The sequence below is a fragment of the Octopus bimaculoides genome, chromosome 5, assembly GCF_046866305.1.
Source record: "Octopus bimaculoides isolate indiv1 chromosome 5, ASM4686630v1, whole genome shotgun sequence".
NCBI classification, from domain to species: Eukaryota; Metazoa; Mollusca; class Cephalopoda; order Octopoda; family Octopodidae; genus Octopus; species Octopus bimaculoides.
In genome coordinates, this window is record NC_142932.1 from 109,322,296 (window position 1) to 109,339,758 (window position 17,463).

At 32.4% G+C, this 17,463-nt stretch overlaps 1 protein-coding gene across 21 annotated transcripts in view; it reads right to left on the bottom strand.

Moving 5' to 3' along the window:
- Positions 1-17,463, bottom strand: part of LOC106875793 (uncharacterized) — an 848,542-nt gene that overhangs the window by 560,321 nt on the left and 270,758 nt on the right. For 13 of the 21 annotated variants that reach the window (XM_089351822.1, XM_089351821.1, XM_089351825.1 and 10 more), the window contains exons 9-10: positions 11,109-11,153; positions 3,385-3,432 (exon numbers count right to left, since the gene is read on the bottom strand). The exons of 2 other annotated variants lie outside the window; for them this stretch is intronic. In XM_089351822.1, coding sequence (XP_089207948.1) covers positions 3,385-3,432; positions 11,109-11,153 — 93 coding nt within the window. The remainder of the gene's footprint in view (positions 1-3,384; positions 3,433-11,108; positions 11,154-17,463) is intronic. 6 more of the 21 variants (XM_089351838.1, XM_089351842.1, XM_089351833.1 and 3 more) reach the window with 1 other exon arrangement.

Sequence of the window (17,463 nt, forward strand, 5' to 3'; positions counted from 1 at the left end):
GTCATTTCCAGTGTAATTTCTGCATTATTGTATTCATATACATGCAAACATGCAATTTTAAAAACATATCCAAATGGTGAATAATATATGAATCAGAATAAGTCCAATTTATAAACTGAAATTCTTTTACTATAATTAGTTGATCTTTACAAAGAATAAGCAAACAAGGAAAGTAAAATTATGAGGAAAACATGAAATGAATTTTAAAGAATCTATGAAGGAAAAAAAACAAAAACTAATCAGATCTCATGTGACACATGAAGGTAGGAATATTGTTAAATAATATATCAGAAATGTTATTGATAAGCTAATTCAAGCTTCCAAAAATAATTTTCATAATAAATTACAGTCAGTTAAATCAATAAGTTTGATGTTGTTCTGTCAAAGAGTTATGTTCTATTAACTCCTTGTAAATATTTTTTTTCCTTGTCAATTGAATCTATTATGGTTCAACTCTATGCTGGCACCAAAACTATTTTAAAATCTACAAAAATTTTTTCTTTCTTGTTGTCAACTAAAAAGATACTTAAAAGAATATCTTCTGTAAAATATACAAGAGTTTTCATAAACTAAAAGTAATATGTTCCTCAACTTCTATCATATTGCTTTAAATACTGCCATTCTCTATAACAGTGAATTGTGATTCATTTGACAAGTTTCTGTTATTTTAATAATGAATTTTCCTTCAGAGCAGTTTTCTTTGATAACTATAACAACATTTAATATAGAAATTGTCCAATAGCTTTTTAAAACCAGTTTATTCATCCCTGCAATAGCTAGGATTTGAACTTTGTAACTTTGGGCTCAGAACTTATTACTGGAAAGTGTTTGTTCCAATATCTCCTCACTTCAAATTCACTTAAAAATCATAATCTAGTTTTCCAAGCAGAAATCCGTGTGACATTGATCAAAATTATTTAATTAATTGAAATTTTTCGATTTAAAAAGAAAAAAACAAATAGTACAGTAAAACTCTAAGAAGAAATTAACATGGAAGCAATTTCAATATATATTATATGGGAGGACAGCTAGAACTAGAGCACAAATCAAGAACTGGGTTGACACCTTTAATTTGAATATTAATTAAGAACACTACTAAACTATCAGTTCATTTCATACCAATAAATTATATTTAAAAATTGAATCAATCAATCAATTAATCAATCAATCAAAGCAAGTAGTTAAAAAAAATGGAGAAAACATTTTGATATGGAACTAAGATTGTCACCTCCGTCTGAAACTGTTAGTACATTTAAAGACACACATATAAATGTCCACATAAACTAGTAACAATGATTAAAACGTGCTTATATGCAATTATATAGATTCACATATGAGATAAAAAAAAAAAATCACACACACACACAGACTTACTGGTGAAACTTCTATCAGTCATTCTGAGTTTCAAATTTGGAAGCATTTCTGTTCCACATTTATATATTCCTTTATATATAAATACACTATATATCCAGACGACTCCCTCCCTCTCTCTCTATCCCTCCTTCTCTCTCTCTCTCTCTCTCTCTCTCTCTCTCTCTCTCTCTCTCTCTCTCTTTATCCCTCCTTTTCTCTCTCTCTCTCTCTCTCTCTCTAGATCTGATCATACCTGATTTCATTTGGAAAGAGAGAAACACAAACTGATAAAAAGCATAGAAGGGAGAAAGAAAAGAATGCTTATTGCGAAGTAGTTTGTTCAAAGCTCAAAATATTTTATAGTATATAATATTTTTTACCTCAAAATGAAAAATTGTATCTTCTTGGCATTTAAAAAAATCTTTGGTTAATATTAAACATAATTTTTTTTTATGTCTTCTCATGAACTTTAAAATAAATTGTTTTTTAATCTTAAATTATAATGAACCCACAAACAGTAAGAACAGGCCTGGCCAACTCGAATTACGTTACAGGCCCCTTTAATCATACACAGAAAGACATTTGAGGGCTGCTTGTATGCTGACAGAATTGAAAGCATTTTGCTTTCTCATGCTACTATTACAATAATGAATGAATGATTATTAATTCAATATAAAATATCGTTGCAAAAACAGTAGTATCTTCCTTTTTTACTTTTCATTACAATTTTTAATTTTTGATAAAATTTTTTAAATGTTTGTTTAAATAAACTCATTTCAAGAAAGTATCAAGCAGGCTGCATGTGCCCTGTGGGCCTCAGGTTCACCAGCCTTGAGTAAGAATCAAAACAATAACATGCATATTCAATCTTAACATGTCCCAGCAAATATGACTATGAATATACTAATCATTATTGTACTTCACCTTATAAGAAAACAATTTCTCATTTTAGATGATGTATGTTAGCAACAGACATAATCTAGTAATGTAGGATGACTGGTACTTTAGCATGATTGTATCTCTACAGTTAAAGCTATCCTCAGGTCTCTAAATCTAAACACGAATGGCCATACTTGTTTATAGAAGTCAGTAAAATAAATTATTTGCTGGTATATGCTGATGTCTGCCAGTTGTCATAAGCATTTAGAAGAGAAGAAATAAAAAAAATGTAGATATTGATTCATAACATATTCCAGTGGCTATGAATAAGAATATTCTAATCAATGTTGTAGCTCACCTTTGGAAAACAATATTTCCTTTCAGACAATGTGTACTGACAAAACAGACACATTTCAGTGATGTAGGAAGACTTTGAGATGCCAGTGTTTTAACATGATTGTGTCTCTTCAGTCAATAACAATTGCCTTATCCACATTAATATAATCAAATAATCTTAGACAGATTCTAAAGTGAGGGATACTGCACAAGTCTTGTAAAAGTAATTATTTCAAATATTTGTCTGTGTGTGTATGTGTGTGTGTGGAGAGAGAGAGAGAATTTGTATTTTGTGGGTGGGTCTGTATGCATATATGTATGCACATTCAATTATTAGAATCAAATTGTGTAGATTTGTAATGTTTGAAAATTTGATTATAGTAAAAGTATAAATCAACACTTATGACTATTATTGAATAAATATAATTTTTAGTGTATATTTCAGGCTTAGAACAGACTGAATTTTAAATCTGATCAAGACTGTCTTTGTAATATAATGAAATTAACTCTTTTTTTATTTCATAAAGTAATGTATTTTTTTCTAATAAATGAGATTAATAAGGAAAGTTTTTAATAAAATTAAAGGTTTTAGTAAAAAATTATTTTTAGTAGAGGAAAAAATATTTTTAGTAAGACATAATTTTAGTATTAGAGTTTGTTCTTAGATATTAAATTGATTGTGGTTAAATGGAAGAAAAAGCTTTTAGTTTATAAAAAGTGCATTACACACACACATTCACACATACACACATGCATACTGATATATATATATGGAACAAAACCTTTTTATTTGAGTATACACACAACCTTACTAACCTGCTAGGACTATCCGGAGGTTGAATATCTTTTACTTCAGGAGATGGACTGTAAGAATACAGTGAAAACATGAAAACTTGCAATAGACCATTTATCAACTAGTAAATCACTATAACCAGATAACCAGACATGTAGTAAGTCTAAATATCAGAGATCTTCAAATATTCACTAATATTTTCTCTTCAAAGATATCAGTTCATTTTCTTCTAAAGTTAGCAAATGACAATTGAGTTTAATAATGATAACTGAAATGTTGATGCTGCTAGTGAGTGGGATGATGAAGGTGGGAAGATTCATTTAATATTTCAAGTCATAGTTAAATAGTTAAATAGTAAATCACCCATGGTTATGGTTTCCAGATATACTGGTTTTCAAACAATACTCCCAGTATCCTGAAAGAATACTTTACAATGGTCCTATTCTTTTTTTTTTTTTTTTTTCAATTTTGAAAAATACTTTTGTAAATATTTTTCAAATATTTTTAATGCAATTGTTTTTAAAATTTTTGCTTTCTATGAATCTTTTAGTTTTTAGAAATACACTTCAATTTTAAATTTGCTTATTCAAATTTAATTAATTGAAAACCTAACAATGACTGATTAATTATATGATTTTGTTTCCTTTTTAGATATTGTGATCTTAAACTTTATCAATTTTGTCAATAAAGAATTTAACAAAGTAGATTAATAATTCTTATTCTCATATACAGGCATTGATGTAATTCTGTGGTTAAGAAGTTTGTTTCCCAACCATGTGATTTTGTGTTCAGTCCACTGTGTGGCTCTTTTGGCATATAAACCCAGGTCAACTAAAGCCTTGTGAGTGGGTTTGGTGAACAGAAACTGACAGAAGCCTGTCATATATGTGTGTATGTTTAGATGAGTGTTTGTGTACTTTTGTTTAGATATCACATAATGTTTGTAAATGAGCATCATTGTCATACAAGTGAAGTTGTTGATTTCCAAACTTCTGTAAAAAAACATGCCCAGCTACAAGGAAATATTACCTTACTTGGAAACAGGTAAGGGTTGATGACAGAAAGGACATCTGGCCATAGAAAATCAAGCATGGAAAAGAAGATATTAAATGAGTGTGTGCTTGTGTGTGTGTGTATGGGCATGTAAACTAATATGGTTGTCCTATACATGGTGAATGAATTTCTAATTCCCAGTCAATATTAGTTATGAAAGAATATATTTGTTCTCTACTCCATACATAACACATCTAGATAAAATGACATTCCAAACAGTTTCTCTACAATGCAATTTTACAGTGATAACAAAAAACAAATTGTGCAGATATGAAAGGTACATATGAGAATAAAAATATTCAGAAGTCTTGTTAACAATGAGATAACAAAGTAAAACCAAGTTAATGTGGAAGACTCTTCTAGAAATAGCAACTAAATTTCCCTTAACCATATCTTAATATCTTAGGTGTAAAAAAATGACATGTGAAATAATGTAGTCTGGCTACACTAGCCTGAAAAATAAGGTGAGATGATCATGGTTGAAACGATTTTGATCAGGGTTGGCTTATGACTAAACAAGAAAATATGATTATAAATCTGACTGAGCACTCAAATTTTATTCACTCTCATATGAATTCATTTTTATATCTGCACCTTCTGATTTGTTTTAAAATGTAAATATGTATGTATATCTCAGTTTAATGCTATTTATAACAGCTAAATTTAAGGATGTCTTGGTTGTTATAAAATAGTTTAATAGCAACAATAGTTTTCATAGGTTCTCTTTCATTTCTTTAAATGCAAAGTTTAAAGCAACGATTCTAGTAAGAATATATTTAAAGACATACCATTTAAAACCTGTTCAAATATTTCTTCAAATACAATATTAAAAAACATACTAACTGTTATTACTTAAAAATAATATAATCAATTACTAATTTCAGACAAATCATGATTTTATCCTTTCATCTTTGATAAAACTGTAATTTAGATGCAAAACTTCATGCTATACCAATATTTTCTCTCTGTTGTTTTCTTAGTAAAATCAATGTCTCAAAAATATGCAATAAAACCATCACCAAAGCACATTTCTCTGAAAACCACTATCTATTCATGCAGTCTCGCTAATTTCTAAGTTTCAACATATTGAGCAAAATTTTTGTGCACACAATCTCATATTATCACCACACTATAAACCTTCTGGAATAGAAGGACCATGGTCAGTTATGGTCCTTTATTTCCTGAGTATCAGATAAAAAGAAAACAGCATAAAACTTACCTAATGCAAAGAATATGTTAATTTCTTTATCAGACTAAAGTACACTGATAATAAAAGCTATAAGCTCCATGAAAACCATTTCTCTAAAATATATACAGGGCAAAAAGGCTGAATAGGTGTTTACTACATACTGCACATTTCTCTCCATATCTCTAAAATTATATATATATATATATATATATATATATATATATGAATATATATACATGCATATATATATACATATAAACAAAGAAGTGATAGAATATTTATTGTCTTCCAAAATGATTTACCTAGAATTATTTGAAATAATAATTTCTTTTCATGACATATGAAATAGATTTCTCCTTCCCGTTTTCAATAGCTTTGAAGTGACATCCACTTAGGTGGCTGTCAGAGGAGGAAATTCTTACAAAGCTGGTAGCACTAATGAAAACGAGTATACTTCCAAACTCTTAATTAGACACACAAGGATTATTGATACATGCACTGGACTGGGTGTTTATAGAACATTTAAAAGCACATTTCAATAACATTTTCACTCGTGTGGTGAGCTACAAAAAAGTGATGGACAAAAGCTACTGTTTCAGAATGAACAAAAAATTCATAGGAGAGAAGTGCTACATGGGCCAGTGCTTTCTTGCTCAAGAAATACACAAGGATAAAAGAATGAACAAGGATAAAAGTAATACACCTATACTTAACTAAAATTGGAATGGACTACCATATGAACACCAAAGAATGGCTAGAAGAAGCTTTGGTCAAAGTATGTAAAGATGCCTGTGTACAGCAGATGGTAGTACATACCTGGTTCTTAAGACTGAGAACAGATCTAGGTAACAAGGAGAACGGGTGTATCATAAATCCCTCCACAGACTGTGGTGCCATAATACATAGAATACTGAAACTGGTAGTGAGATTAATACTTGGCCCATCACCTTTGGAACTTAGTACAGGCAAGTGATGAGCCTCAAAGTAACTAGAAATTACACATGGTCAGAAGTGGAGTGGGGATGGGGTCTGCATAGCCATCCAAGTCCTAATGGCCTTCAAAGACTACAGGAATATTCCAGAGCAGTACACCACAGTAAATGGTGAAAGGATACAGAGCAGAAAATCCAGTCACTATACAAGTGGCAATAAGAAGTGGTTGAAGGCTCACTGACCAGAGGAGCTGGAAGACCAGAAGAAGAAACAACTGCTGACTTCAGAAACTACAACACCAGTCATAGCTCTGAAGACAGGTGAAAGATTCATTTTGTTCTCATTGCCAAAAGCCACTGACAAGGAAGTCAAGGATTGCCTCATTGTAGTACCTGACCCTGCACATTGTTGCAAGATGATGGAAAGCATGTAGATGGTGGAGAGCAGTGAAAAATCTCAAGAAGCACCGAGGAAGGTAAAAAGTGTTGAAAGAAGGAAACTCTGATGGATGTGCAATGTCAGTGTATATGTGTGACACAGTGCTGGTGTATTGAGAGAAAAGTTAGGCATCACAGAAATTAGATGCAGTATGCAAGGGAGAAGACTGTGTTGGTTTGGTCATGTGATGCATATGAATATGGACAGTTGTATGCAGAAGTGCCAATTGCTTGAAGTGAATGGAACTTGTGGAAAAGGGAAACCCAGGAAGACATGGGACAAAGTCCTGAAAGCCAATCTCAAGACACTGAGCCTTACAAAGGAAAAATTGTGGAAAAATTTGAAACCATTATTATTATTATTATCATTATTATTATTATTATTATTATTATTATTATTATTATTATTATTATTATTATTATTATTATTATTATTGTTATTATTATTATTATTATTATTATTATTATTATTATTAAGGTGGTAAACTAGCAGAATCATTAGCACACCAGGCAAAATAGTTCGTGGTATTTCATTTATCTTCATGTTCTGAGTTCAAATTCTTTTGAAGTCAGCTTTGTCTTTCATCTTGTTGAGGTTGATAAAATAAGTACCAGCTGAGTAATGGGGCCAATGTAATTGACATCCTCTTTCCCTGAAACTGCTGGCCTTGTTCCAAAATTTGAAATCATTATCATTACTGGGGTCAATAAAATAAGTACCAGTTGAACACTGAAGTCGATGTAACTGACACACACCCTCCCCCAAAATGGTTGCCCTTGTGGAAAAATTTGAAACCATTATTATTATTATTATTATTATTATTATTATTATTATTATTGGAGAGTATTGTAGTTTGCTTGAAGCATTGTGCATTGTTTGTAAAGAATAAAAAGTTTTGAATGGTACAACAATGCACTATAATACAAAATATGGACTATATACCTGTTGTAATTTAGTTATCTATAGTCCGATGATATTTCAGAATACAATTCCTTCTTCAGATATTCTTAGATGGAGTTGCTGCTATAAAAAACTGATTATAGCAGCGACTCTATCTAAGAATATCTGAAGAAGGAATTGTATTTCGAAATATCATCAGACTATAGATAACTAAATTACAACAGGTATATAGTCCATTTTTTGTATTATAGTGCATTGTTGTACCGTTCAAAACTTTATTATTATTATTATTATTATTGTGCCGCCGGACTGGCTCCTGTGCAGGTGACATGTAAAAACACTATTTGAGTGTAGCTGTTGCCAGAACCGCCTGACTGGCCCTCATGCCGGTGGCACATAAAAGCACTCAATACACTCTTGGAGTGGTTGGCATTAGGAAGGGCATCCAGCTGTAGAAACTCTGCCAGATCAGATTGGAGCCTGGTGCAACCATCTGGCTCAGCAGTCCCCAGTCAAACCGTCAAACCCATACCAGCGTGGAAAGCAGACGTTAAACGATGATGATGATGATGATTATTATTATCATTATCATTATTATTATTATTATTATTATTATTATTATTATTATTATTATATGAAGGTACATAGCTTAGTGGTTAGAGTGTTGCACTCACAATCTAGCAACCATGATTTTGATTCCTAGAATGCATTGTGTTCTTGAGCAAAACACCTCATCACACACTGCTCTGCGATCACTTCGACATCTGACATGTGGTACACTGTGCACCTGTTCAGACAACATCAGTTTGATGGAGAGAGTGAGCTAATGTGTGGCACAAACACTTGATCACAATAGACAAATCATTTGTGCAGGTCATTTGACAAAAGCTAAACACTCATATGTCATCTCTGACGGGAGAGTCCGTCATTCTTCTTCTTCTTATCATTATTATTATTATTATTATTGAGTGAGAGATCAGTGAACGCCGTCAAAGTGACAGCGGCACTTTTGTATTATTGTCTTCCCATACCGAATTCCTCAACAGTAATAACAGAGGTAGTAATGGGCAATTTCAAAAGGCTGCCCACTGTCAAAAAATTTATAAAAGTATAAAATGTCAGTAAATTTAGTAGTAGTAGCAGCAGCAGCAGCAGCAGCAGCAGCAGCAGCAGCAGTAGTAGTAGTAGTAGTAGTAGTATCAACAGCAGCAACAGAAGAGCAGTTAGTAATTCTTGGAAAGACACAAGCATAAGAAAAATAATTGTGAAAAATAATTCAAAGCACGTGTTTCCAGAAAACTAAAATGGAAATTGATGAAGAGAAGAAATATATAACATCTTCATCCACCTTGAAATAAAGATACTTCGTATGTGATGGTCATGAATCACCTTGGAGAGGCTGGCAGATTTACATACTGTCATGTGTTATTAAATTATATACAAGTTAACTAGGAATTTTAAAACAACACATACAAGTATGTGTGTGTGTGTGTGTGTTTATGTGCGTGTTTGCAAGTGTGTGTGTGTTTATGTGCGTGTTTGCAAGTGTGTGTCTGATTCGATATGGAAGGAATTATTCATTGTAAGCATTTGGTGCCACATCATACAACCCACTTCTGAATTCTAATATCAACAAGTTTATTGTCTAAAGGTTGTAATGGTTAGAAAATATCCTGCCTTAATAAACCACAGGGAAGTTATCTTTCATTAAGATAATACTTGATCACAAAGTGCACAAATCACTAAAAGTGTTATGGAATCATTCAGATGGGGGGGGGGGAAACTATATTCTCTATATTATTCAGATCTTGCTTTATAAGATTTCCACTTTGCAAAGCAATTTAGAGGGGAAATACAGCTAGCAGGGAAAATATAGAAAATGAATGAAATAAACATTTAATTCAAAATCCAAAGAATTTTTCATCTCAAGTATTCACTAACTTAAGAACAGATGGAGAGAAGTAATAGAAAATTGAGGAAATTATACAGATGATTAAATTTATGGTATTAAATGTCATGTTAGTACTTTTAAATAAATGTTGTAAATCGGACAAAACTTATTATGCAATTATATATATATGTGTATGTATGTATGTATGTATGTATGTGTGTGTGTGTGTATATATATATATATATATATATATATATATATATACATTTTTATATATATATATATACACACACATATATACATACATATGTATACATTTATATATATATATATACATATGTATACATATATATGCATATATATATAATATATACATTATGTATATATACAATATATATGTATATTATATCGTCGTTTAACGTCCGCTTTCATGGGTTGGACGATTTGACTGAGGACTGGTGAAACCGGATGGCAACACCAGGTTCCAATCTAATTTGGCAGAGTTTCTACAGCTGGATGCCCTTCCTAACGCCAACCACTCAGAGAGTGTAGTGGGTGCTTTTACGTGTCACCCGCACATAAACGGCCACGCTCGAAATGGTATATATATATATATATATATATATATATATATATATATGATACATACAGCATATGTGTATGTATTTATGTGTATGATAAGCAGGGATTATATTCTCTTTTTATCTCACATAAATAAACATAGATCAGACTACACATACTTCTACTAGAAAGTTGAATTGTGCACTTTTAAGTTTCTGCATCACAGAATAAATAAAATCTATAAACGATTAAGAAGTGACATAGGGTAGATAGATCTCTTCCATCCTCCTCACATGAGACAAGGTTTCTTGTACTTGTGTGTGTTGATGTTAATGATGTATGGTGCACTCAATATATTCTGTAAAGCGGATGGTGAAAGGAAGGGCATTCTGTTGCAGAAATCATGCCAAAACCAGGACATATAAATGAGATGTGGACTCAGTAATCTATGCCACATCACAAGCTACAAGCATAGAAGGGCTGTAAATCTGAAAAAGGACTAATATGGGCTTTGATAAACATTGGTAACAGGAAGAGCACCTAGTTGTAGAAAAATATGCCAGAACAAGTTTCATCAGATCCATGCAGGCATGGAAAAGTGAATGTTAAAACAAACAAAAAAAAATGATTATTGTTAGTAATGAACACTTTTAATATCATACAGAGTAACAGAAGCTGAAAACGAAGTTTCATTGTTCAATAGCATTGTATCTAAGTCACTATCAGAAAGACTAATACCTCTACAACTACAATAAACTGAAGACTGAGAATCTTTTACAAACCTTGATCCCACCACTACAGGAGGGGATTCTTCATCTTGAGAGGAGCTGAAATTATACAGTATGCCACATGCTAAACTACAGTAATAACAAGGGCTGTGTGGTAGAACAGCCAACTGGTTTCACATAGCTGCATAAACTATATATATATATATATATATATATATATATATATATATATATATATATATATATATGAAAGAAAGTTTGAAAATGCACTTATTTTTAAAAAATATTTATTTACTTAACCGGTTTCACTTTTTTAGAAAAAGATTATCAAAAGTCTTTGAGAATAATAAAAAATGTTAAAAAACAGTCTGAGTATTAAAATGCATATATACATTCTTTGATGATAAAATATATTTAAAGTATAAAGCTTTGTATGAACTTTGTAGTGTTACATACTGATTGTCATATTAAGGTGAAATTGTTAAAAACAGTATTTCACCTTAATATGACAATCAGTATGTAACACTACAAAGTTCATACAAAGCTTTATACTTTAAATATATTTTATCATCAAAGAATGTATATATGCATTTTAATACTCAGACTGTTTTTTAACATTTTTTATTATTCTCAAAGACTTTTGATAATCTTTTTCTAAAAAGGTGAAACCGGTTAAGTAAATAAATATTTTTTAAAAATAAGTGCATTTTCAAACTTTCTTTCATATATATTTCCACTCGTACGGTATTCCACAACTTTACTTTATTATATATATATATATATATATATATATATATATATATATTAGAAGAAATAAGGTACTCAGAGATCTGGATGGTTGTACATTTACAAATTTTTATTAATATGTTACATGTTTTTATAAATCATATATTAGCCATGTGACATATTAATAAAAATCTGTAAATGTACATCCATCCAGATCTCTGAGTACATTATTTTTTCTAATATATAATACCTGTACATCACTTCCAAACCTTCTAATATATATATATATATATATATATATATATGTATGTATGTATACATATATGTGTGCATATATACGTGTGTGTGTGTATATATATAAATAATATCAAACACATTTATACAAGGTATGTGCTTTACTAGTTCATGGGTAGGCTGTGCTTATAGGAGTAAGAATATTTTCTCTTATGCCTATAAGCACAGCCTGCTCATGAACTACCAAAACACATACCTTATGTGTGTATGTTCCATATTGTTTATATCCCTCATATTTGAATATATATATATATATATATATATATATATATATTGTCTGCATAAAATTGCTTCCATGATCTACGACACACATCCAATCTACCCTTTCCCCAACAACCAGCTTGTGAATCCTGCTCACTAAGAGCATCATATCTCTTTGCACCATGATATATAGAACAAAATGCTTATTGTATTTAGAGAAATTAGATGGGAAGCATAGCAACACTTTTAAAATTAAATTAACCAACATATACAATAATTAAGATCATGAGACAAAGAGAACTGTACCTCTCTGTCCCAATTCATTTAAAAACTAAGAGGATATGTACACACTTTTGTAACAAGGATTTCCAAGACAGAGGCATCCCATAAAGTAATATGGAAGGAAATTATAATTTATGCTTGACTGAGATGTAACAGAATCTGGAAATAGAGAGCCCAGGAGATACACAACACCCAAGAACATATGTCAAAATGGGTGATGTAGCTTCAAGAGCCTGAACTTAAACCATAAATACATCACTGAAGTTTACAAAAAAGAAACATATTATCATTAAACATTACAATCAACCTATACATAGTATTAAATATCCATAATGTGGACAACTTTAATATCATTGGATTTACATTTCATTTCAATGACAATTTCACCTCACAAAAATTACTATGAAATCTGCAATGAAGAAAAATATCTCATCCTCGTCAAAACAACAGATATCAAAAACAAGAGATCAGAAAAAATTTCTAATGTTGTCACAAGAAAAATATTTATTTTCCAAATTAAAGTAGAGCTACCATGTGAAGTTAAGAGCAGCATCTTGTTATGGAAATCAAAGTAGAAGTCAGCAAAAGTGACAACAAAATTTATAAACACTGACTATTTTAGGAGACAAGAACATGAAATTTGGATCGACAGAAAGCTGTAAGCTAGAATTATAAACCTGTAAATACATACATACATACACATCTATATATATATATATCATCATCATAGTTTAACGTCCGTTTTCCATGCTGGTATGGGTTGGATGGTTTGATTGAGGTCTGGAGAGCCAGTGGCTGCACCAGGCTACAATCTGATGTGGCAATGTATCTACAGCTGGATGTCCTTCCTATCGCCAACCACTCTGAGAGTGTAGTGGGTGCTTTTTATGTGCCACCAGCATGGAAGCCAGTCAGCGGGTACAAGTATTGGCCATGTTTGGATGGTGCTTTTAATGTGCCACCAGCATGGGAGCCAGTCAGACGGCCCTGGCATTGATCACATTCAGATAGTACTTTTGACATGCCACCGGCACGGGAGCCAATCAGCCAGATCTGGCATATATATAAATGTTATATTTTTTGATTACAGCTACAACTATATATATATATATATATATATATATATATATATATATATATCACATGTATTGACCAGACTATTCAATGTTGTTATTCACCAATGGTCACAGTGTGCTTCCAATTCTTCCCTATTTGTGCCCTTCTTTTCCAGCCAGACTCAAATTGTTTAACTAAATTGTCTCCCAATCATAGGCTTGCATTTTTGATAAGGTCTGATAATGCTGAAATGTGTTCATAGCTTTGAACTCACCTGCTTACAGTTATAAGATTTTCCCCCTAAAAATGGAAACTCAAATTCTGTGAAATTGATTTTTAATTTCTTGAAATTGGCAAGTAAAAAGCACCATTTGAGTATGGTCAATGCCAGTGCTACCTGACTGGTCCCCATGCTGGTGGCACGTAAAAAGTACCCACAACACTCTCGGAGTGGTTGACAAAAGGAAGGGCATCCCGCTGTAGAAACCTTGCCAGATTAGATTGGAGCATGGTGCAGCCTCCTGGCTTGCCAGTCCTCAGTCAAACCGTCCAACCCATGCCAGCATGGAAAGTGGATGTTAAACGATGACAACAATGATGATGATGATGATTCTTCAATTTTCTGTGTGAGATACTAACAATTACAGCTAAATTTTTGTTTCCTTTCTACAACTGAAAGGCAAATTTCAGCTCATCAAAAATTTATTTGTGTACATCATCAGCCACCCAAATCATTCAAATTCACTTTGCTGTCCTATTTAAGTTATTTCCCTTAGCTCTGTTTTTGTAATTATGCAAATTGTATTGGTCAAAAATATTTAAAACTCGTTTCCTACTTGCAAAATCTTATACAGATGATTTAAACTGACATTCTAGACAGTGCAACATGTCTGCAACTGTCACTTTGCCTGCTAACATAGACCAGATTTTTTTCTTTGAGCATGAAAAGTCAATTGGCAGTGAAAATGATTCTAAGTATTTAGAAATTTTTTGCCTCTTATTTTTAAGAGACTGAAACAGCTACCGCTAAGTTTTTGCTTGCTTTCTCCAAATAAGCGGCAATTTTCAATTCATTTAGAAGTATTTTGCATTCATTCTTAATTGTATTGGTGCTTAATTGTATTGGGTTAACAGAGCAAGGGAGTCTGATGTTGAGAGATGCCAAATCCCTTAATACCTCCAGAAACATTACTGATGATACAAGCCAGTGCATCTGGAGACAGACTACCAATATTCTTAAGTGGAATGCTGAAAAATTCAAAATTTTTTCACATGATACCATTGGTACTATTGTTAATCCACAAATATATATATATATATATATACACATATAGGCACGTGGCTTAGTGGTTAGGGTGTCAACATCATGATCGTATGATTGTGGTTTCGATTCCTGGACCAGGTGATGCGTTGTGTTCTTGAGCAAAACACTTCATTTCACGTTGCTCCAGTCCACTCAGCCAGCAAAAATGAGTAATGCTGTGATGGACTGGCGTCCCATCCAGCTGGGGAATACATATGCCATTGAAACCAGGAAACCAGGCCCATGAGTCTGACTAGGCTTTAAAAGGGTGCATTTATTTTATTTTATATATATATATATATATATATATATATCATGGTGGTGCTCCAGCATGACCTCGGTTGCATGGCTGAAACAAGTAAAAGAGTAATATATATATTCTCACACATGTGCACACACACACACACACACACACACACATACACATACACACACACACACACACACACACACACACACACACACATGCACATACACACATGTATGTATGTAATGCTATAATAAAAACTACAAGTCTCGTTAAATACAGCTACCCAGGAGTTCTGAGTCAAAAGAATTTATTTCATCATTTTCAAAGTTGAGAACAAGATTGTTACCCTGGGTAGCTGCAGTTGACAAGATTTGTGGTTTTTATTACATTATCCTTACTCTCTTAGCTGATTGAGTGCTTTTCTACAAGTTGGAAACTTACCATGTAATATGATCACTATAAACAAATCATACTGGTCTATACCATCCAATGTAAATAATGTAAATAATATAAACAAATCATTTGAGCAGATTGCTCAGCAAAAGCTGAACAGTCATATGTCGTCTTTGACAGGAGTGTCCATCATATAATATGTTCATATATGCACACACACACACACACACACACTGCCATGTCACTTTTTAACTGTCAGGAGACCGCATCCTTCAAAGACCCCATGCTACCTGAATTTCATTAACACTACTCCTAACGTGCTCATGATTCTTATTCGTTATGACTCATCTAATGTTCACACATCTTTATTCTTATGTCTTATTCTGTATACTGTGAACATACTCCTAGCCTTCATTGCTGTCTTTCTTCACTTGACTTATATGTCTGCTCTCTGCCCCTCTTTTAAACCTTTCTGGAAAGTTGTATTGCATTGAGCATTATACATATAAAAAGTTCATGATATTCTATCATCATCATCATCATCATCATCATCGTTTAACGTCCACTTTCCATGCTAGCATGGGTTGGGCGATTTGACTGAGGACTGGTGCAACCGGATGGCTACACCAGGCTCCAATCTAATTTGGCAGAGTTTCTACAGCTGGATGCCCTTCCTAACTCCAACCACTCAGAAAGTGTAGTGGGTGCTTTTACGTGTCATATATGTAAATATATAAATTAAAAACGTAAAAATAAAAACAGAACACAAAGGATTCCGCGGTACACGTGTTTCAAGCTTTATAGTCGTTCCATCATTATATTGGTATATAATTGATAGACAGGATGGTATAAAGCTATCTTCAGCCACAAATATATTCTTTCCCAAGTATTATATCACAAAGAAGAAGTCACCAAGAAAAAAGTAAAAGAGAGAGAAACATGGGAGATAAAAAGTGGGAGTCCACTTGGTATTGTCCATTGTAATATCCATTGTAATATCTTTATCCTTTAAGTTGATATGTAAGTATATATATAGTCTACAAGTTGAGAATGTCTTTGTACTAATACTTCTAGCTGGAGGAATTTCAACCATGTTTCGTGGTCTGCTACCACAACAGCTCCTTTATAGGATCCAGTTAGTTCAAGACATCATCAGGAGGAACCACGTCCGGTTTCGGCCCCTACTCCTCTACCGTTTTGACGTGGCGGGGCCACCCCCTTTCGGAGGTGTCTTCAGCTCTGGTGTTGGGTGCATGTCTTCTTTCACTGTTTGTGACTGTTCTAATTCAACTGTGGAATGTCCCTCGCTATGGTTTGAAGAAATTACACAGAGATCACTATATAGAAGCTGTGATACTACAATAAATGTAAGTATATCAATTTTAACTTTTCCTTTCTGATACAGACAAATTTCTGAAGTTTTCTGTGTTGCATTACGACTCTGAAAAGAACCTGAAATAACTGATGTCACCAAATATATTTAGAAGTCATTTCCAACAATTTTAACTGAAACTTTAAATTGTGCAAAAATCGAAATTGTACAATTAAACCTTGGGAGAGGCATTATGCCGGTAATAAACACACGCACTGGTTCAGTCCTTTATTAATTTATATAGTTTTTTGTTAAATTATTTCATTGCACACTTGCAATCTCTTCAGTAACTTGTCTCTCCACTTCCATTGACATTCAAAATAAATGGAAGTGGAGAGACAAGTTACTGAAGAGATTGCAAGAGTGCAATGAAATAATTTAACAAAAAAACTATATAAATTAATAAAGGACTGAACCAGTGCGTGTGTTTATTACCGGCATAATGCCTCTCCCAAGGTTTAATTGTATTTCTTTCAACACACGTATCCACATCAAGAATCTTGCACACGAAATACACATACAAAAAATCGAA